At 43.0% G+C, this 23,367-nt stretch overlaps 1 protein-coding gene across 4 annotated transcripts in view; it reads right to left on the bottom strand.

The window, feature by feature from the left end:
- Window positions 1-23,367, bottom strand: part of POLA1 (DNA polymerase alpha 1, catalytic subunit) — a 349,929-nt gene that overhangs the window by 96,772 nt on the left and 229,790 nt on the right. For all 4 annotated transcript variants that reach the window (XM_074968368.1, XM_074968379.1, XM_074968396.1 and 1 more), the window contains exon 35: window positions 616-732. In XM_074968368.1, the coding sequence (XP_074824469.1) occupies window positions 616-732 (117 nt within the window). The remainder of the gene's footprint in view (window positions 1-615; window positions 733-23,367) is intronic.

The following is a 23,367-nucleotide window of genomic DNA, read 5'->3' as shown; positions in this document are numbered from 1 at the left end:
TATTGCCTGGCTATCCCTAATGCCATATTGTCCCTTGGGGATCAGAGCCAGTAAGTGCAAGTTAGCCTTTGCTAGTACTAAAATGGAAAAATCAAGGAGCTGTAATTCATTGCTGGTTTGCAGCTTCTCCTTTCTCTCTCTCTTGGAGTTCCCCGAATGACTGCTTAGAGATGAGCAACCACCCTTTGCTAGGCAGAGTCAAGTAAGCTCCTAACCTGCTCTCCCCAGGGCTCTTGCAGTCTGGAAGCAGACAACAGAGCAGCCAGAGCCTACTCTCCTTCATCCTGTGATGCAGGAGGTGGCCAGCAGGGGAACTGCTGAGAAGCTGCAAGAGGGAAAGGAACTGCTCTGAACGTTCCAGAGCTGCTCCTGTGGCTGAAGGAAAAGCAATGAGAGGCAAAACCCTCTACTTCCAGTCCACAGCAATGAGGCTGATACAAACAGTTTAAAACTGGCAGTGCATAGCTCAAGAAACACATTTTAGCTTCATCTTATAATATTTTCTTCTTAATACAGTTGTCTTCAAGGGCCACAATTATACTTTTCAGAGCTTCAGGAACCCCCTGGATCACAAATTGTACACCACTGTATTAGTGTGATGCTTTTGGTACTTACTTCAGGTCTGAGGATAGCCTTCTTACAGGCCTGACATAAAGCACCATTCTGGGAGAAACTGAGGGGAAGGCGACGGGTTCGATTCTGGCAAGTCGGCTCCTCACATATTAACCAACTCTGCAGAAGGAGAAGGGAAAAGAGAGGATTAAATAAACTTTACGATGATTAATTCAAACTACTACTTCCTTTTTTCCACCCAAATGTTGAACTCTGCCTAGACGATTTTAACAATGTTTAAAAAGGAGATACTCTCTCTGATGATAAAGTACTCTAGGAAAACACTAACTAGTAAGCCTCAACATCCTCTGGGAGGTTGGTATTGTAAATAATACCCATTTTAAAGATGTAGACACTGAACTACAGAGAGGTCAAGGTACTTGCCCAAGGTACGCTAGTAAGTGGTAGAGCCAAGAAAAGAACCAAGCAGTCCTGACATCAAATTCCTTGGTCTATCCGAGGGATTGGCAAGCTTTGGCCCGTGGGCCGCCAGGGTAAGCCCCCTGGCAGACCGGGTCGGACTGTTTACCTGCCGCGTCCGCAGGTTCAGCCGATCACAGCTCCCACTGGCCGTGGTTTGCCGCTCCAGGCCAATGGAGGCTGCAGGAAGTGGGCCGAGGGATGTGCTGTTCGCCGCTTCCCACAGCTCCCATTGGCCTGGAGTGGCAAACCGCGGCCAGTGGGAGCTGTGATCGGCTGAACCTGCGGATGAGGCAGATAAACAAACCGGCCCAGCCCGCCAAAGGTTGCCGATCCCTGGTCTACCCACTATACAACACTCTTCCCCTACTGCCATAACATACTGTATTCTACGCTGAACAGATGCATAACCCCAGGTGTGTGTTCTGCATCTACTTTCCTCTTCCACAACTGTGCAGTGAAGCAACACTCGCGGGACAATTCTGGGGCAGCTTGACAGAATGGCAAAACATTTAAGTTTCTTTTCATTCGCTGGCTTCTAGCAGGTATAACCTGTCTATTTCCATATTAATCTTAAGAAATTGCCATATAGACCCCACAGAGGTCCTGTTAATTGTCTCACTCATAACTTTTATTTTACATCTCCCTCCCACACCCATCTAGTGTTGCTTCATGGGGTACTGACATAATTTGCTTGCTTGAGTTTTAGGGGGAAGTAAGGGATTACAATATGGATCTATTTTGGTGGCTTTCCTAGTGATAAGCAGTGATTCTTCCATAGGAGGACCCAGCAAATCCAACACTGATAGACATGATTACAAAGCATTCCCCAATCTGTCCGGCTGAGCAAAAAAAAAAAACTGGCCCAGCTTGTTCTGAAACAGCCCAGGCAAAGTGTGCAGAATCTCTCTCTCAAGAACACAGAGGTAAGCAAAAGAGTGAAGAGTGGGAGCACTCCTGAGGCTAGTGCAATGCTCCCTGTTTATGCCCAGGCAGAACAAGCACAGCATTTATCAGTGCACTACCTGTGCTCTCAAGGGAGGGTTTTATGCACCTCCAAGCAGGACAGGGAAGGTTTTTCTGACTAACATCATGCTAGAGGCAAATTCCACAGCACTGCAGAATTTCTATGCAGAATTTGTGGTTTACACAGTAACCATAAAGCGGGCCAGAAAAATAAGAGACTATTCAGACACACAATGACAGAGAAACATTTTGAACATTTCTTGTTTATAACACTTGCTCAGTGGGTTTAACTTTTAGAAAATGCAATTAGATATAAAATTAGGATTAATATAAAATTAAATGTTCAAAGGTCTGGGAATTCCAAGAGTTAAGGTATCTCCTTACGGGTTAGCTATATACCTACGTAGTCCTTTTTTAGTGCCATTTTCATGGTTAAATGTAAACAGCTATTAACTAGTTCTTAGGATTCTTAAACTACATAGAACAATACAGACCACATTAATGCTTCAAGCTGAAGCCTTAACTTTTGGAAGTTCCTGAGTTCAGGCCTGATCCAAAGCCCACTGAAGTCAATGGTGACTCTATTGACTTGAACAGGTTTGGTTCAGCTCCAGTTTTACATATAACTAGTTCATATATACATATTACATATACAATTACAAATACATATCTCATATACAATTACATATAATTAGTTCTCAGCTCCAGTTTTACATATAAATCTCCACACATGTACTCAGATTACAAAAAAAAGTACAAGTGTTACTAAATTGCAGCACATCTGTAAATGACTCATATTTAACTGACTTGGGGGCAGCCAAAATCCACATGTGAAAATGTCAACTTTAAGCATTCTTCACTTAAAAACTACTGGACTGATTTTCTTCACACTTGAAAGATAAACTAATATGATTACTCTCTATAAATACACAAGGGGTGGGGTTGGGGGGGGGGAGGGTAGATACCAGAGAGGGAGAAGAGCTATTTAGGCTAAAGGACAACATTGGCACAAGAACAAATGGGTATAAACTAGCCATGAATAAATTTAGGCTGTAAATTAGAAGTTTTCTAACCATCAGAGGACCGAGGTTCTGGAACAGCCTTCCAACAGGAGTTGTGGGAACAAACAACCTAACTAGTTTTAAGATGGAGCGTTGTAAGTTTATGAACATAATTAGAAGAGGCATTGCCTATGATAGCAGGGAACTGGACTCAGTGACCTGGGAGATCCCTTCTAGTCCTGTCATGGTATAGACAGAGATGGTAGATTGGGAACTTCTATCCTCCCTGTCGCATAACACATAAACAAGGGAACATTCAATGAAATTAAAAGATGAGAACGTAAAAAAAAAAAAAAACCCACCAAAAAAGACCCCAATAAAAAGAACACTTTTTAACACAAGTGATTGAACTGTGGAACTCATTACTACGGAAGTCGATGAGACAAAGAATTTAAGATTTAAAAGAGTGGGTATTTATAGGGATTTCAAGAATACCCAGAGCTATCATAAATAGATAAAAACAAAAATTATGGAAGGCATATTAAACTTCATGCTTCAGGCATTAAAACAATAACTACTATATTAGGAAGAGACCAATGCAAGGGACAGATTGTCACACATTTATCTATTGAGGGGAGGTCTCACTGAGATTGGGCAAATTTTTTTGCCTGAATAGTATATTTGAAAAAAAAAATGCAGTTTCAGTCAACTCTAAACTATTCACGAATTTGACCCAAATTGTCAAATAGTTTCAACCAAAAAAAATTATTTTTTCAGGCTAGATTCACAATGAAATTTAGGTGCCATTCAGAAAAGAGAAGGAGGTGGTGTCCCTTTGTACTTAATAACACACTGGTTAAGGCATTCACCTGGTATGCAAGAGACCAGTGCTTAATTTGTAATAAAAGAGGTGCTGGGGCTCAGGCAATTTTTTTACATTCATAACTGATGCCGCAAGCCCAGAGGTGCTGAGGCTATGAACTGCCAAGCTCAGAGGTGCCAGGGCTCAGCATTTTAAGAGACTGAGGTTAATTTTCCCACTCTGTAGCAGGGACTTCAAACCAAGTATCCCACATCCCAGGTAAGTGTCCTAATCACCAGGCTATTTGAGGGCGGGGAGGGGGGGGGGGGGAAGAAGCTCTCTCTTGTTGAAGTTTTTCCACTTTGTATAAATACTTAAATATTAATTGGTCCAGAGAGAGAGAATGAGAATGAATTACTCACCCAGGTACAAAATATGCCTTGTGAGGTATCATTTGAAAGCTAATAACTTGCTGGTCAATAATATCATGGTGAAATGTACATAGCAACATTATATATAAAGTTATGAATACCCCCTATATGATGTTTGTTAGCATATGTTCTAACCCACCCAGCCATGTGAAGGCAAAAGTTGTTAAACAAGTCTATCCTCAACAAAGGAAGAAATGGTTACTTAATGTAACTGTGGTTCTTCGAGACATGACGTAAACGTGTATTCCACTTAGATCTGTACGTGCCCAGTGCACTGGAGCTGAAGAAATTTATGTAGCGGTACCCGTAGAGGGGTGGCATTCACATCTCATGGCTGCAGCTCCTCACCTGGCTACATGAGGCAGCTCTGCCCTGATCCTCTCTCAGTTCCTTCACACCAAAATGCCCAGAAATGAGATTCCAATGCAGAGAGGACAGAGGGTGGGTCGTGGAATACACATCTGCATCACAACTCCGAAGTACCACAGTTACAGTTAAACTTCAAAAACAGACTCCAACGAGAAACTGCAGAATTGGAATTAATTTGCAAACTGGACACCATTAAATTAGGCTTGAATAAAGACTGGGAGTGGATGGGTCATTACACAAAGTAAAAACTATTTCCACATGCTCCTTTTTCCCCCTACTGTTACTCACACCTTCTTGTCAACTGTTTGAAATGGGCCATCCTGATTATCACTACAAAAGGTTTTTTTTCTCCTGCTGATAATAGCCCACCTCAATTAATTGGTCTCATTACAGTTTCTATGACAACTTCCACCTTCTCTGTATGTATATATATTCCTTCTTACTATATGTTCCATTCTATGCATCCGATGAAGTGGGCTGTAGCCCATGAAGCTTATGCTGTAATAAATTTGTTAGACTCTAAGGTGCCACAAGTACTCCTGTTCTTTTTGCGGATACAGACTAACACGGCTGCTACTCTGAAACCTATCTTCCTACTGTATTTTCACTGCATGCATCTGATGAAGTGGGTTTTAGCCCATGAAAGCTTATGCCCACATAAATTTGTTAGTCTCTAAGGTGCCACAAGTACTCCTCGTTTTTTTTTTGTTTTTTTTTTTTTAAAGTTACAGGAAGTAACCGTTTCTTCAAGTAGCTGCAGCTGTACATTCCACATAGGTGACTTACAAGCCATCCCCTCTGTCCCTAGCAGGCAAGGCTTGGAGTCTACCTGAACAACGACTGCAGAACCTTTCCACTTTGCATCCCCCTGGAAGAAACAATTATGGCATAATGGTTCGTGAATGTATGCATCAATGACCATGTAGCAGCCGTGCAAAAGTGCAATACAGAAACGTCTCTGAGAAATGCTATGGACGCTGCTTGTGCCCTCATAGAATGAGCTCGCACCTGCTGAGGAGGCAGAGCCAAAGCTATTTCATATGCATTTTCGATGCAGGATGGTATGCATTTGGAGTCTGTCTGCAAAGAGACTGCTTGACCCTTCATGCAATCTGTATATGATGGCATGGCATTGGAGAAGACTGATCTTCCCTGAATGGGGGGATGAAATGCCAATATTGCTGCCAGATGCAGTTTCAATGAACTAAACGCAAGCCCCAACGATTGAAGGTGCAGCAAGTACTTCAAAATGTCCTGGATAGAGACCAGCAATGTTTGTATTCCGCAACTAATGACCACACCAAAAATCTCTTCCATTTCACTGAATAGGCCATCCTGGTGGAGAGATTTCTATTGTTAAGGAGGACTTTCTGGACAGCCTCCGAACACCACTCTTCCTCTTTATTCAGCCATGCAGCAGCCATGCCATGACACGCAGGGAGCTGAACACAGGACGTAAGGAGTGGCCTTGGTTCTGAGTAAGTTGGGATGGTAAGGAAGTGGTTTGGGATGCTGAACAAACAGTGCACGAAGGCAGGAGAACCAGCTCTGCCTCAGCCATGCCGGGGCAGTGATAATGAGCTTGGCCCAATTCACCTTGAGCTTGAGGATGACCTGAGGGATGATCAGGGGAATGGCATACAGAACAGCTAACTGCCACCTGAGGTGGAAAGTGTCGGACTGAGGCCCCCTCGAGAGCAGAATAGACATTTCCTGTTATCCCTTGTAGCAAACAGGTTTACTGCTGGGACGCCCAAAACTGTGAAGATGACCCGGAGTACATTTGTCCTCAGATACCACTCATGACTCAGGAAAAATACCCGATGAGATGGTCAGCGAGAGGATTCTGAATCCCCGGCAAGTGAATGGCTATCAGAGTAGTGTTTTCCTCAATGCAGAATTGCCACAGCCAGATCGTTTCTAGACAATGCAACCTGGAGTATGCTCCTTCTTGTTTGTTCACATATTATATCACAGCAAAATTGTCAGTACGTATGTGAACTACTGAGTCTCTGATAGGGTCCTGAGAAGTATGGCATGCATTGTAGATGGCCTGAAGCTCCAGAACATTGATATAGAGTGAGGCCTCTTGATGTGACCACGGCACCTGTATTTTCAGAGACCCCAGGTGTTCCTTATAACCTATCAAGGAGATGTCAGTAACAACCAACATGGTGGGCGAGGACCAGACAAAGGGAATGCCTTGGCAAATGTTTTCTGGATTCATCCACCACTGCAAGGAGTCCAGGACCAGTGGAGGAAGATGAATCAGTCTATCTACAGGGTGAAGAGTGGGACACCAAACAGTCTTGAGCCACACGTAAAGGGGGCAAAGGTGCAACCTTGCAAACTGGACCACCTACGTGCAAGTGGCCATCTGGCCCAAGGGCCTGAGACTTGTCCAAACTATCGTGGAAGGCTGAAACTGCAGACTGAGGTACAGGCGGCAAACTGTCTGAAAACGGTAAGTTGGCAGAAACGCTTTTGACGTAGTGGAATCTAACAATGTCCCAATGAACTAGGTTTTCTGACTGGGAGCCAAGGTTGCCTTTCTGGTGTTTAGGATGAGACCAGATGGTCGAGCAAGTTCAGTGTCATTCCGACATGAACAAGAACTTCCTCTCTGGATCTGCCCCTCAGTAACCAGTCGTTCAAATATGTGAAGATGTGAATTTCCTTCTTCCAGAGGTATGCTGTAACAACGATCATTCATTTGGTAAAAACTTGGAGGCAGAAGAGAGGCAGAAGAGAAGTACTCTGTACTGAAAGTGGTGTTCCACCACGGCAAAACAAAGGAACTTTCTATGGTTTGGCAAAATCGCCACATGAAAGTAGGCATCCTGAAGGTCCAGAGCAGCAAGCCAGTTGTTCTGACACAACAGGGAGAATAGTAAACGGAATGACCATTTGGAATGTCATGTACCTGATATATTGGTTGAGATCACAAAAGTCGAGGATGGGTCTTACCCCTCCCTTGGATTTGGGTACCAGAAAGTCCCAGGAGTAGAAGCCATGACTACGGTGTTCCAGCGGAAACTCCTCCATCACTCCCAAAGTAGAGAGCAGACCTGCTCAAGGAGCAGTATCTTGTGAGAGGGGTCCCTGAAGAGAGATTGGGAGAGAGGATGGAGAGGAGATGTGGAGAGGAACTAGCTGGCCTAACCTGATCTGACAGTGCTTAGGACCCAGCTGTCAGTATCAAGCCCTAAGTATTGTGAAAGCGGGTTAGCCTATCTTCAAGGACCACATGGTAGCCTAGAGACCTTGAAGGAGTGCAGTGTCTTGTCAGTCTTATCAGAGAACAGCGTTTGACCGTAGAAGAGTAGATCCTCAATGGCTTGCTGGACATAGGGGACAATGCCTGAATTTTGCAGCCAGGAAGCCCTCCTCACGGTGACCACGGAAGCCATCACCCTAAGAAGTCTGAGAAGTCTAGTGCGGACTACAAGGATGTCTTAGCCACTAAGCAGCCCTTCGTGAGAAATAGCCAAAATTCATCTTGCTGGTCTGAGAACTCTGACATAACTGTGCAGTGAACAAAATCCTACTTGGACAGCAAGGTTTGCTGGTTAGCAATTCATATCTGTAAGAAAGAAAAGGTGTCTTTCTGCCATGAGGTGCATTCATTTAGAGTCCTTATGCTTGAGGGTGACTTAAACCTGGCTTGATGGGCTTTGTCCCTTGCCACAGTTACAAATAGGGAATCTGAGGCCAGATAGGAATAAAACAGCTCAAATCCCTCATGGGAACTGTAGCACCTTGGAACCCAAATAATCACCAGTCATGTAATTATGATATGTTTTGTACAAAGATGCCATGTAAGGTATCATAGGAAAGGTCATGATCTCCTGAAACCCATTGTTCTGTCATAATATGTAGATCATTAGTGCGTATGAAGTTATGAAATTTTGCTGTATGGTTATTATTGAAATACTCTAAGTTTGGGAATTGTCCCTTGCTAGTTCTCCAGTGACAATAAAGGAAATGATCCACAGCCAGGTGGGCATTAAACGACCATTAATCAGCAGGGGAGTCGTAAACAAGGGATTTACAATTCTGTAAGAGAACCACCACACAAAATGGTGATTGCTCAACCTTGTGACTCAGCAAGACCCAGCCCAGACATACCTGGGCTAGTTTCTTTCTAGGCAGATGGACTATAAAATGAGGAACAGTGGCATTGTACTTTTACCTTTCTCCTCCCCCACCTATGCTGGGAGCAACAAGAACGCTGGGAAGACAAAGACTTGAACTGAGGAGACTAGGCTTAAAGGGAAAGCCTATGTATTAAGGGCTGTAACCTACCTGTAACATCCAGTGGGGTGAGAAAAACTGCTTAATCCAAATACTGCTTAGGTTAAAGATTTAGACTGTGAGCTTACTTTTTATTTTCTTTGATAACTACTGACTTCTTGTGCCTACAACTTATAATCACTTAAAATCTATCATTCTGTAGTTAATAAATCTGCTTTATATTTTATCTAAAACAGTGTGTTTTGGTTGAAGTGATTAGTAAATCTCATTTCAGTTTACAAAAGCTAGTGTGTCTCCTCTCCACATTGAGGGAGGGGCAGACTGCGTAATGAACTTACGCTGGTCAGGCTTCTCACCAGGGCAAGATGGTACAGTTCTGGAGTGCAAGGCTGGGGACTTGGGAGATTTGCTGGTGCCTTTCTCTGTGTGATTCGTGAGTGGCTCAGGGAACATTCATGCAATCTAGCTGGGTGTGGGGCTCCACATGCTGTTGTGCTGAGTGATAATAGGACCTGCCGGGGTTTGCTGCTTGTCACTAGCAAAGCACTGTAAAAGACAGCCCAGGCTGAAGAGTTAGGGGGTCATAGCAGTACCTCAGTTCCAGGTTGTACTTAGGTGTCCCGTCACAGGAAGGAAATAGCACTTTTCCATGTGCTTAACCATAGGCGATATCAAGCCAATGTGTTCCAGAGGGCCATAGCCAGTTCAAGGAGCACATCGTTGATACAGAGGGTGACTCTCCCAGGGGCAGACAGCTGCAGGATAGCCACTAGATTGTGGGTATTCTCTTGTAAGAACTCCACTTGGATACTGAGGGAAGCAGCTATGTGCCACAAAACGTCTTGGGATGCCTTAAATTCTTCTGGTACCAAAAGGAGGGATCAACCAAGCAGCACAAAGTCATCTGGGGATCAAGACAAATCCCTTCACTGGGTTAAAGCTGGATCCCGTTCTAGGGCTGATGGACCCGGGGGAACAACTATGGAGGCTCCGCACAGAGAAGGAATGCCAGTGTGTGGGCGCCTGCAGTGAATCGGCGGTCACCACCACAGACCTCGCCTTTGAGCATGATGAAGAGGACTCCACAACTGATTCCATGGAAGCCACTGACATTGGTGGTCAGTAGGCATTGGGCCAGAGGATTCTGTCTCAACCATGAGACGAGCGCCACTCCTGGTACTTGCAATGGTCCACTGATGGCCCCTAATATTGGTCAGGCAATGGAAAACGGGAGGATGATGACCCTGACTCAGACGCCGAGGAGCCTCCCCACAGCTCCCAGTGGCTGCGGTTCACTGTTCCCGGCCAATGGGAGCTGCGGGAAGCAGTGCAGGCATTGAGCACACACACACCTAAGTGGAATACACAGCTGCATATACATGAAGAAGAATGTGTGTTTACTCCAATTTACATATAAGTAGTAAACAGGGTCCTGGAGACAGCAAGAGGGGGAAATGGCTGGAGACCAGGCAATTCTGCATTTCAGCATACACGGGGAGGAGAAAGAGCATGAATAGACTCCATGTCACCTTCTTTACTGTTTGACTAAATTTTGCTTTGAGGGGTAATCCTCAGAAGAATCCTCTTCAAAGGGTGACTGGACTATAAAAGTGAGGGGCAAGAACACTCCAAGGCATCTCTCTCTCTCTTTCACATAAGAAGAAAAAGGAACCAGCCTTTGGACTTTGGGAGGGGTTCTGACCTGAGAATTTGGTCAGTCCCGTTGCTGGGAACATGTGGTTAGGATCTGACCTTGAACCAAGTCTAGTTTGTTAAGTTTTAGTTACTAGAAAGCATTTTATCTTTATTTTCTTGTAAGCATTTCTGTCTTTAATGCCTTGTACTCACTTTAAATCTTTGTAGTTAAATAAATTTGTTTTATTTTTAATCCACTGTTGTGTTTACACTGAACTGTTTGATAACTCCAGTTAAAGTAGCAAAACTATTGAATATTGACCCTTTACAGGGGCAATGGACCTCTAATATCTGAACTGTCCAGGAGAAGGCTGGACAGTGAAGAACACATATTTTGGGGGGAAATTTGGGACTGGGAGTGTGCTGGGGTCACCCTGTAGGAAGTAACCAAGGCTGCTGAAAGCCAGAATGTAGCTGGTGTATTGCTGATTGGCTACTGGGGTCAGAGTTGCTGGACCAGGGCTGTAGCTATACATAGACAATCAGGGTGTGACCTGTATGCTCTTTCGGAGCAGCCCAGGCTGAGAGCTACAACAGCAAAGCATTGTGAGGCACCCAAGGTTGCAGGGCAGGCAGTGACAACCCTCACTGGTCTGGACTGCACCCCGGAATGTGATAATCTCTTTTGCTTGCTTTCTGCCAACTGTTGGCATTTAGAGCCAATGATCAAGGATTTGAAGAGCCACATAAAAATGATTCATTTGTAAGGAGCTGCTTATATTATTTCACTGAGAAGTACATAGAAAGGGCCACCAAACCTATCATGTAGTAATTACACTTGAAGCAAATTTCTTCATGTAACTACTTTTTATTCGCTGCTTAAGAAAGAACTATGAACATTCCTGGTCAAACAATGCATGTAAGGAAAACAAGAATCAACAGATGACAGCCAAACTGAAAACAATCACCATATTTTAAGACAACAACAAAACGTCAACATTCTACAACTCATTTATATTCTTCTTTTGCTTCTAATTATTAAGAAATGTCTAGTTAATGACAGACATACCTGAAACTTATTTTTCTAGATAAATTACAACTCCATAGTTCACTGAGGTATGTTAAAAACTGGGGAAGTGCTAAGTTGTCAAGTCACCTGCATTTAAAGCAAATACCCAACTGTATCTCTGACACAGATACTGACTAAATGTCCCTTCAATTCATATAGAAAACAGATAATGTAATTGTCTAGACTTCCTACCAGTTATAATTAACATTAAAGAGGTCTTTTCTTCTTTGTCACCTCGCTATTCAGTACTTATTTGCGTTTGTTTGTACTTACTATCTGTTAATTTCTCTTTACAAATGACAACAATAACTAGTGCTATTATGCATGGAAATTAAACATGTAGATAAATGTGTGAAGGGAGCTATTTTTGAAAAAAGCAATATTAAAAGCATGTAGCTCTTTATGCCTCTTGTTTTGCTTTGATAATTAAGCTCTGGTCTTGATTTGGTTTAAACAAAAAACTTTTCCAAGGGCATTCATGTTGCAATCAAATTCAACATATGCACTCTGTTTAGTTTCAATTTATTCAAATGCAGGATTGTTAACCCTTATTTGACTCATGCCCATTGTCTTTGCTGACCAAACAAAACCAATCCTTCATTTCCCAGCAGCTATTGTTAAGTCTTTAAATTAATTTGCGAAATAGCAAATAAAATCATGGCAGGAAACCCGCAGTTTTGAATTTGCTTGGTGTCTTCACCTCTGACTACCATGATAACAACGGTGACAAGCCTAAAAAGAAAAGGAGTACTTGTGGCATCTTAGAGACTAATAAATTTATTTGAGCATAAGCTTTCGTGAGCTACAGTTCACAAGCCTAGTGATTCTAACAATTCTTGATTCAAATGCCTAGCTAAGTGTGAGAAATGTAAGACAAGGAGATTGGAGAAAATGTGTGATGTAAAAGAAAATCCCTGAATTATATACTATGTCCACTAAGTATAGCTAACGGAGAAAAGAACTGCAAGTGAAAAGTACTGCTCTCTCTTCTTAAGCATGTTGCTGATACTCTAGCTTTTTGCATACTGCAGTTAGACAAGCATTATAAATATTATCCTATTGTAAACTTGCTATCTTAACTAGCTGAGCATGATGATTATTCTCTAATACAGCAACACTTTGGATATCTTGTAATGTGCTCAATGGTATGTTTCAGATAGGCTTTATTTCAGCAATTACTTAGGTTGATATTAACTCAGCCGTTGATTCTTATGTATGGCATAAAATAGTCAGATGTTATGCAATGTATCATATGATAAGCCAAACTATAAGACTTTTTTTGAGGCCTTGTCTACTAAGAAATGGGTCCTCATTCTACATATTAATAGTGAGCAAATAGAGGAATTACTGCAACATTCTTGGATTTTGTTTAAATACAAAAAAGTTTGTTTTGCTTACTGCATGAACACATTTTAAAGAATTTTAACAGCACCTAACTTCCACAAGAACAAAAATTGGTCAAATCTGAAAACCAAAAACCACAGAGAAAACAAAAGATACGACAAATGCCCAGGCAGTCAGTTGCAAGAAAACAAGTATATTCTACAGCCTGGTAGCTCCATCTACTGCTGGGCATGCATACGCAAAAGGGGGAACTACTGTATATCAGCAGCTCCATGATATTCCAAGTAGGGAACTTCCAAGTAAAAAGGTAAATGCAAGAGTTGCCTGGGAAACAGAATTTCAATTTTACCATCAATTTCTAGTTTTTGGAATTTTTCTGGTCTGATTCAGGATGGAAACCCCCAAACTCAATTTTTTTTCTTCACAGATATTCTGCAATATTGTGTCTCGGAAATAACAAAACGTTCCCACAGTGGAAACACATAAGTGTTTCTGAAATGAAACATTGCTACACAGGATCCCTGGCAGACTACAGCAGACCCAGGAACTCCAGCTCTGCAGGAGCCCACTTAGAGGCTGCTCCAGAGCTGTGGAGCTTGGAAGCCTGGGCTCCCCATCACTGAACCCGGTTGGTTGCCATGGAATCGGGGAGCCACAGATCTGTTAATTTTTCAGAAAAAATGAAAATTTTCTGTGTAAATTTAGATTTTGTGGAAAGTGCATTTTCTGTCAAAAAACCATTCCAACAGAAAATTTCCAGCTAGCTCCAGCCAATGTGTAAAACTAAAAGAGCTACACAAAAAATCCAAGATGCAATATTCAATAGGAGGAAGGAAGATAATGCTGAAAAAGACAGAGATGATAATGGACAGCAAGTTAGAAAAGCATCTGAAAGGCAACAGCACAAAAAAGGAAATATACTTGCTATCTATACAAGTATGATGTATTCAAACACATATGAATCTGGTGTATTGCATTTAATTCTGGGCACCTCATTAACTGGAAAGATAAATACTGACAAAAGGGATAGAAAAGACAAAAAATATCAGGGACTAAAGATACTGAATGATACATTTATACATTTAAGTTTAAAGAAGCTAAATATGTAGAGTTAGTGATGAATAAGGAAGGAGTAACAACATAATAATTACACAGTTGAAGGGTGTAAACATACAGGAGGAAAAAGAATTACTGAGGATGATCAAAGCACATAGGAGGTCACAGAGGACGCACCTGTTTGGAACACTGAAAACTGGAGTGGAGAAAAATTTCAGAAAATGTGTTGTAGGGAAAAAAGTCATACATTTAAAGATAGATAAACTCATTCAGATGACTAAAATTTTCCTTGCTGGGTCCAGCCTTTCCTCCTACCCAGACCAACGTACTTTGCCCCCTTTCTCGTCAGACACTGGACACACTTCAGACATGAGCTGGGCCTCCAGAGCTTCACCGTGCTCCTTTTGTCTGTCCACACAAAGACTATTTCTGAAGCTGTATAAAACACAATCTTATTGGCAATAGAATTAGTTTAGCTAGCAACCTTAGATGACACTACTATGCATAACAAGTCCAATACAGGAGCACAGAGCACAGCTGTAATTGTCCTTAAAGAATTTATCTGAAATGAAGGAGGGCAGACTGGAAGAAGAGGTTAGTCCCAGAGTGGAAAATTTCTTCCCTGATAACTTCCTGTCTGCTTGCAACATGTCCCATAACAGGGCTGTTCTCATCTCTGCAGTTCTGCTTGCAACATGTCACAACATTCTCTGGCTCGTAAAAATTCTTATAAGATGATTGGCATTGAAGTTATTGTTGCTAATCAGTGAACTGTGTACAGTAGGCTAACTAGTACACAAACTACAAACTTAAAATTAAATGGGGTCTGTTGGCTAATGAAGCCACACCATGGATTGTAGAATCAAGGGAGACACTGCTAGCAGAAAGGAAATTATTGGGTAAGAAATTTCCCATTCTGCAGCCTAATGTCTCCTACAATTCTCTGATGTATGGGAAATAGTGAGCAATGAATAGTAAGCAGGGAGGGATAAACATACCGAAAAAGAGAGGTATACCCTTGAAACTAAATGCATGAATGGTAAGTTATTTACCATAGATCATCACGTGCAGCACCTTCTTTTCTAAGGAGGCCCCTGCAGAGGACAGAAAATCCACCTTATAATGTTTAATAAAGGTGATGATAGAAGATACATTGCTGCCCTTTAGACTTCCTCACAGTTAAAGCACAAACCCTTTCTGTCTACAGTCACCAAAGCTCTCTTAGTGTGTGTTTTGATTCCATTTCTTAAGGAATACATTCACCTGATGGCTTGCATGCCTCCACAATGCATAACTTAATCATTTGTCCAAGGATACTTCGTATGCCCAGAGACCTTGGCACTTTGGGTGAAAGAACACAAACAAGGAGCCTAATCTTCTTGTAAACTAAAGGTAGATCTTTAGTGCTCTCTATATATCCACATTATGCCACAGACTTTAGTAAGGCATAGGATTTGGGCAGAATGATGGGAGTATCACTTACTGTGACATATGGAAAGAGGAATCACGTTTGGCAAGAGGCTCTGGATTTCTTAAAATCACTTACGTTGTCAGTGTCGTACATGTAATATAGTTCGCACATGGATAGATCTGCTAACTCAGAGACTCATCCAGCAGATACGATAGCGATCAAGAAGCAGGTGTTTTGATAGAGAAAATAGAGTGGTGTGACCACTGTTAGCGGTTCAAAAGACTGGGTGGTTAGAGCTTTTAGAACCAGTGGCAGATCCCACTTAGGAACAATTGTTCTGACCACATCTCTGAGAAATCTTGAGACTTGAGGATTTTTGACTAAGGCGCTTGAGGATTCTGCAGGCAAGACACTATTTATGTCTGACACCTAAAGTGCTATGATGTTGGGCGGAAGACCCTTGTCCATACCATCTTGAAGAAAATCCAGAATTGCTGGAACAACAGGATCCTTGAGGTTTCTGCTTTCTTGACATTATGAGCTAAACCATGACTAGATGGAGGAGGTGGTCTTTAATACTGAAAAGCATCTGGAAGCCAGTAGAATCCCACTCACTTTGGAGGATAATTCAAAGCAATTAACAGCTCCCTCTCAACAGTCACGCTGTTAGTTGGAGATGGCCTGGAGAACAGGACCTTGGTGAAAGACATTCAGACTCTGGTAGATGCTGTGGAAGTTCCAACGCCAAGTCTACCAGGTACAAAAAAGATGGTCTCTGTGACCAGTGTAGAGCTAGAACTATATATCACCTTTGCTACCTCTCGCCTTATCTTCTGAATCACCCCCCCTAGAAGGTGGAAATGGTGGGAATGTGCAAAGCAAGCCCTTCAGCCACCAGCATTCAAGAGTATTTGTTCCCAGTGACCTGGGATCTGCTTCCCTGATGAAGTACTATGGTAACTTTTTGTTCTTGTGACTGGAAACAGATAGACAGCTAGAACTAGCCACCATTCTGAGTTGTTGACTGTATGTCTGTTGGGCCAATCTGCCTTCAGGTCTATTTCTCCCTTCATGTGAATTGTTCTTACAGAAGCCAGATTCTCCTCTGCCCATTTCATTATTTCCATCGCTGCCAAGTGTAGAGTTGAGCTTCAAATTCCCCCTTGGTTGGTGCAGTATGCCTCTGTGGTACTGTCTGACTGGACAAGGTTGTGATCACCCTTCCGGAAGTTTCAGAGGGCTAGTTTCACCACTTTTAGCTTCAAGAGGTTGATGCTCTCATTCCAGTCTATGGAGTTCCATGTGCCATGAGCTGTACTGTGTCCCAGATGTGCTCCCCACCCCCATTAAGCTGGCATCTGTCGGAAGGGCCTGGCAGACAGATAGGAAGATCCCAGCAGACACTCCCTGGGATTGTCCACCAACTGAGAGATTCCAGCACCTAATCTATCACGCATTCCAGTGAGTAGTTCCACACCTTCTGGAGATGCCTAATATGGAATCTTGTCCATAGTGCAATTGCTATACACAAAACCAGAAGGCCTATTTTGTGCAGTAAGGGGAAAACCTTTGTCACAGATGTGTCCCTATCTATTCGCAAATGAGCTCTCTTTGTGGAAGGGATAAAAGAGATCTTCCTGCTGTTTATCACAAACCCATGTGCTTGAACCAATTCTAATGCTAGAACTGTGGTGCTGTGAGCTGCTTCTTTGGTCAGGGCTCTGATAAATATGTAGTCTAGGAAGAAATACAGGTTAGGACCCTGATACTGGCTATGACCACCATGGCATCTGGTAAAGACTCTGGGAGCTGATGAAAGGCATCTGCTAAGTCCACTGCGGTAACAAAATCCCTTTGGATAGGGATATTACTGCCAAGGCTATGGAGTCCATCCAAAATCTTGTTTTCTTCATCCATTTGTTGAGCTGTTCAAAGTCCAAGATGCTCTAGATCTCTTCTTCTCCAGCATTTCAGGCTCCACGCTCCATATTTTTCATTATCCAGAAGAACCTTCCTTCTGAAAGAACCAATTCTATTGCTCCTGTAGCCAGAAAGTGAGAGCTCTTGTTCATACTACTCCAGATAGATGACTGGATGTAGGGACAGTGTGGGGCTCTTAGCTAGTGAAATACACTACCTTTCTCACCCACATAGACTTCAAGGCCAGAAGGGACCATCATGATCATCCAGTCTGACCTCCTGCTCATTGCAGACCACGGAACCTCACCCATCCACTCAGGAGGTAGGCCCATAACCTCTGACTGAGTTACTGAAGTCCCTGATTTAAAGTAATCAAGCAAGAAAGAATCCACCATTTACTCTAGATCAAACCAGCAAGTGACCCATGCCTCAAGCTGCTCTGCCCCCAGGGTCTCTGCCAGGGAGACCAGGGAGAAAATTCCCACCTCCCCCCCACCCCAATTGTGGTGATCAGTTAGACCCTGAGCATGTGGGGAACGCCCACCAGCCACACACCTGAGCTCTTCCCCACTACTGTCCCATTACCAGACTTTGGAGATATTTATGGATAGATCATATGCCACTGTAGGCAATCTCATCATACCATCCCCTCCATAAACTTATCAAGCTCAGTCTTAAAACAAGTTAGGTGTCCATGGTTAAAAGACCATTCTTCTCAAAAGTGGGATATTCTGCTTCCTAGATTCAAATTGGGTTTGAGGCATAGTCTTTCATAGTGAGCTCCTAGAGCTATTGCAGCTACCTCTGGCTTTACTGCCTGAGGGTTTTCCTCTGACGTACCTGTCTGCTTTCCTTTCATACTTCTGTGAGGATGGACAAAAGGAAAATTTTTGCCTGTAGTTGGGCTTGTAGTCCCTTTTCGAGGCACTGTGTGGAGATGACAGGAACTACTTCAGTTTGGATGCCCTGTGTGCCACTCTCTTATCCGATTTTTCTTAAAATAGGGAACAGCCTGTGAATTTGAGTGCCTTGGATTACAGAGTCATTCTCTCTCTGTCCCAATGACTATTTAAGTATATATCTATAGTAGAACAGTCACTATAGGGTGAGAGAGACAGACTCTGTAGTCCAGGAGTTAGGGCCAGTCTCTCTGATTTAATCACTCTCACTATTTATCCACAGTGGAACATCTGCAACAGAAGAGACGGGGAGAGCCCCACATCAGAATATCCCATAGCTCAGTGGTTTTCTTGAAAGGTGGGAGACCCCTATTCAAATCCTTTCTACCACCCTGGCAGAGAAGGGGGAATTGAACCTCGGTCTCCCGCATCCCAAGCAAGTATGATAACAACTGGGCTGGAAGTTATAATGTGGGAATCACTGCCACCATTACCACCTTCTCCTCCTCCAGTCGGATTACGAACGGGGCTTGATCCAGTATGCGTGCTCAGAGGCTGCCTACCCGACTAGGTGCTGTATGTGACTTAGGCAGATGAGCCCATCTTCCCCCTGATTTGTGAATTGTTAGGCAGGGAGATAGGTGTCTGGAGGCCTAGAGGGAGGCAGCAGTGTGCATGCCCAGAGGTAGAAACATAGGTGTCTATGGAACTTTTACCCTGCAAACTTAGGTGCTGAGTGAGTTTAGGTGCCTACCGGGTTCAGCAAAAGTTTTGTTGATCACAGTGGAGCCAAAACTGGAACTAAGGTGTCTAAACTCTAAATACCTTTGTGGATCTGGGCCAATGTGTTTAAAGCTAAAAACAGGTCCAGCAGCATGAGCATGGATATCTTAGGAGTGTCCTTGGTCATAAAGAGGTTAATGTGTTAGAGCCACGAGGGCTGTGTCTGTGCTGTGCTCTGGTCTGAACCCAAATTGTGGTGCTTCCAGGATGTTGGTTAATGTCACATATGGTTGGTGGTTACTACTTTCTCATTTATTTTTAATCCAGAAATGTGAGTTGAAGATGGGATGGTAGTTGGAAAGGTCATCAGGATTGAGTGTTGGCTTCCTGAACATTGTACAGACTATTGAGGTTTTTCAAAGAGGAAGGCAAGTGAAAATGCACGACAATACTATTCCCATATCATGGGAGAAATAAATGCACTGAACAAAGTGGCAAAAGACAATTGAACAACAGTATATCAATATACAGAACTCTTTTGTAGCAAAGATCGTTAAGAAGGTTTACCAAAGTGCAACTAGGGTTTACCAAGACTCTTTCGAAAGGTTTCCCTGCCAGGAAAAATACCATTTCACCTCACACTTAGGATAAATATTGCAGGAAACTGTATAATATGAGCGAAAAATTCTAAACTGGAAAGGAAAGTGGCTGAGGAGATCTATGCGAGATGCTCGACTTATCCCAATGTACCTTCTCCTATTCTTAAAGAAGTTGTGGACATGGCGTGGACACTGAAAAGCAATAAAGCCCATGGAGTAGATAACATACAAGCGGAACTAATTAAAAGTGGTGGGGAGGCATTCATCAGGGTATACCATAAAGTTGTCAATGTGATTTGGGAGCATGAAAAATGGCTCAAGACTTGGACACAGTCCCTGATGGTTCCTATTCATAAAAGGGGACTTGACTATTTGTGGATGCTACTACAAATCTCATTATTGACTCACCCTAGCAAAATACTGCTGTACATCATCCTGAAGAGAATTGTGTCCATGATAGAGAACTTTCTGGATGAAGGACAAGCCAAGTTGAAGCCAAAGGAGTAGAGTGAAGTAAATATTCAATCTGCATGTGCTATGTGAGAGAGTGCTGGAGAACATGGGAAGATGGTTTATGTCTGTATATTTTGCTAAGGTGTTTAACTGCATGTGGCACAAACTGCTTTGGGCAATCCTGCAGTTGATGACAACTGGTGAAAATGTAATAAGGCTGATACAAAATTACTATGGAAATGTGAGAGAGTTTCATTTTTGTGGGGCATGAACAAAGTAGTTGGTTTGACTTGAGGATAGGTGTCAGAGATGGTTGCATGCTATCACCGACCCCCACTGTTATCTTGAAGAAATTTTAAGAAGAGCCATTGATGAAAACCTATACAAGGTCCTACCTGTCAATGGATGAAAAATTAGTCATCTGTGCTTCACCAATGATACTGAACTGATGTTGCAAGAAGAGGTACAAAAGTTGTCAGAAAGACTAGCAATGGAAGCAGAAAAGTTTGGTCTAAAGATAGCACATGAAAAAGAAAAAGACAGTAGTGACATCTCAGTCTGTTGAAAAAGCAAATATATTCCTACCCAAGCACTGGGCACTTCAAATACCTGAATAGTATGACTACAGGGGATTCTAAACATTACTTTGAGAGCCAAAGTAGAACTGGACTTGTGACTCCTGCTCTACTGACCCTCAACCACATTTGGAGAATGAAATTGCTGCAGTCTCTTGTCTTCAGCATCTTGCTATATACATGTGAAACATGGATGCTAAGAAACAGGACATTAAGTCCTGTCTACAATGCTTCTGGGAATGAACCTCCAACCCTGAATCCACAGACCTGTATCAGTGGGGCTCACATGAACGCGCTAAAAATAGCTGTGCAGACATTATGGCTCAGGCTGGAGCTCAGGCTCCGAATCTTGGGGTGGGGAGAGGTTGGCTTCAGAGCCCGAGCTGCAACGTCAAAGCACTGTACACACAACTATTTTCAGTGGGGTAGCATTAGCCCCACCAACACAAGTCTGTGAATCCAAGCTGGGAGGCTCGCTCACAGATACAGTGTAGACATAGCTAAATTGGCTTTCTGCCTTCTCATTTAAATGTTACAGGCTACTGCTGCGCATTAGCTACCCCTGGCATATGATCTGTTATCACACCTAAGGAAAAGGGGAGTCTGGTTTTGGCATTCTTCAGATCAGAAGGTTCTCTTGGCATTAACACAGCACTGGAGCCAGACTTCCAAATATGGATCAGCAGCAGGCCCAAGGACAGTGCACAAATCAGCGATGTTACCCCTTCAGTGATGAGCATGGCAGCACCTCTGATTCTGTTTGAGGGTTACATTTGAGAGCTCTAACCTTTGGATTTCTTCTTCAAAGCTCACATTTAACATATCCTGACTACAAAACTATTTCCTTCAGTAAAAAGGATTAGATTATATGGAACCCATTAGCTGGATTCTTATGCTCTCCTTCATTAAAAGGAAATTTAGCCAATAATGCAACTAGAGGCAAGCCTGAAAAGATAAGCCCGTGCAAACAGAGCACTACCACTCCAGAGAAAGCCCATTATAAGGCTCCAGAGACATTGGTGTCCTGATTCTTCCCTATCCTAGGACCACTTTGTGACAAGATGGTGATGCTAAGTGGCTCTAAGACCGGGAGGATCATCACCCTGTGACAGACATTGCAACTCCATGCAGTATCTTTGGGGACTATTGTATTACATTTATGATTGGTTTATGGATCATTGTGTTCTACTTCTTGGGGGATGATTAAAGAGAGTCACTGAGACTAAACAACTCCAGAGAAGTTTCACCCCACAGGGTGGTTTGCATGTAATGGTTTGGGCAGGGTTTTCCAGAGTCTTGTCTCCACTTTAAATGCTACAGGGGCACTTCTGTGGTGCTTCAGTGTAGACACAACCTATGCTGATGGGAGGGATTCTCCTGTCGTGTAGGTAATCCATCTTCCATCGACCTAGCACTGTCTACACTGGGGGTTTGGCTAGCCTATGTTGCTCCGGGGAGTGGATTTTTTTATACCCCCATGTGACATAGCTGGGTTGTCTTAACTTTTTAGTGTAGACCAAGCCAAAGAAAGGGCTTTTGGTATAAACCAGCAGTTTTCAACCTGTGGTACGCAGACCCCTGGGGGTCCACAGACTATGCCTAAAAGGTGAGTGAAAGGTGGTTGTTACCATAGAATAGTGGTTTTCAACCTAGGGGTCCACAAACTATATCCAAGATTTCCAAAGAGGCCCGCACATCCATTTGAAAAATTTTAGGAGTCTGAAAATGAAAAAAGGTTGAAAACCACTGGTATAAACGGATGAGCTTGCCTTCATTTAGGTTCAGCAAATGGAAATGACTCTCTGTCAAAGGGGAGGCCCTAACCCTTGTTGAAGTGTTGGAAGGGATACTGGCCTATCATACGGAAGATGGGTGATTTCTGGAATATTTAGTGTGGGTTTAAATCTATTTTTATATGGTTTTCTCTATGCTTTTACTGTATGAATAAATGTGTTAGTTTAAAAAGAGCTGAGGGTAACTTGGTAACTTGTAACTGCTGCCTATACGCTTGGAAAGCAATGCACAGGGACTGGCCTTCAGGTAGCCTCTATCACAGTGGATGGCAGTGGGTGTACGGACTTAAAATCCCTGATCAGAAGAGAGTGGGACAATGACCCCCACTCAGAGACAGGTGGAGATCAGACTGGGCATGCCTACAGTGGACTGCAGATGGGGGAATACAGGTGCAGTTACACCGACACAGTCCAATACAGGGGGATATTTCAGTGCCATAAAGCTGGTATAACAACTCCTATGCCCCATCCCCCCATACCTGCTGGTGTTGTAGGGGTGTCGTTGGGAAAAAGGAGGTTTTAGCCAATGTTTTCATTGCCCTAGTAATTCCCAGTTACTGTAATTGCCCCTTGGGGCCACTTGAAATCAGTATAATTTAAAGCATCTCTTAGACTATACTGGGGAACTGAAATGGTGTACAGATCCCAAGATTAGTGCAAAGGCTGCTACCAACCAGGACAGCTTTCCCTTGGCATCCATCTACTGTGCCCCAGAACAATACATACCCTGGTCCGAATCTTGTTTCCTTTTAAATCTGTGGAAGTTTGCCGTTGACTCAAAAGGTACCAGGGTTTGGCTGTGCAACAAAGCTCCACCCCCTCAATGTATGTTTTAGGAACTCCTGTATTACTCAGCACTTGGTAAGTGCCTCTATTTATTGATTGAACACCTGGGGTTCTATCAGCAACAAATCACTCTCTCACCACAAAGCAAATCACAAAATATAATATGTGCCTATTTTTAGGCTACGCAGTGAAGGTTTGTGGCTTTTTTTAAGAATGGCATATTGTGATTTAGGATTTTCAAAGGAACCG

The sequence above is a fragment of the Natator depressus genome, chromosome 1 (assembly GCF_965152275.1).
Source record: "Natator depressus isolate rNatDep1 chromosome 1, rNatDep2.hap1, whole genome shotgun sequence".
NCBI lineage: Eukaryota > Metazoa > Chordata > Testudines > Cheloniidae > Natator > Natator depressus.
This window is presented reverse-complemented; position numbering and strand designations above follow the sequence as displayed.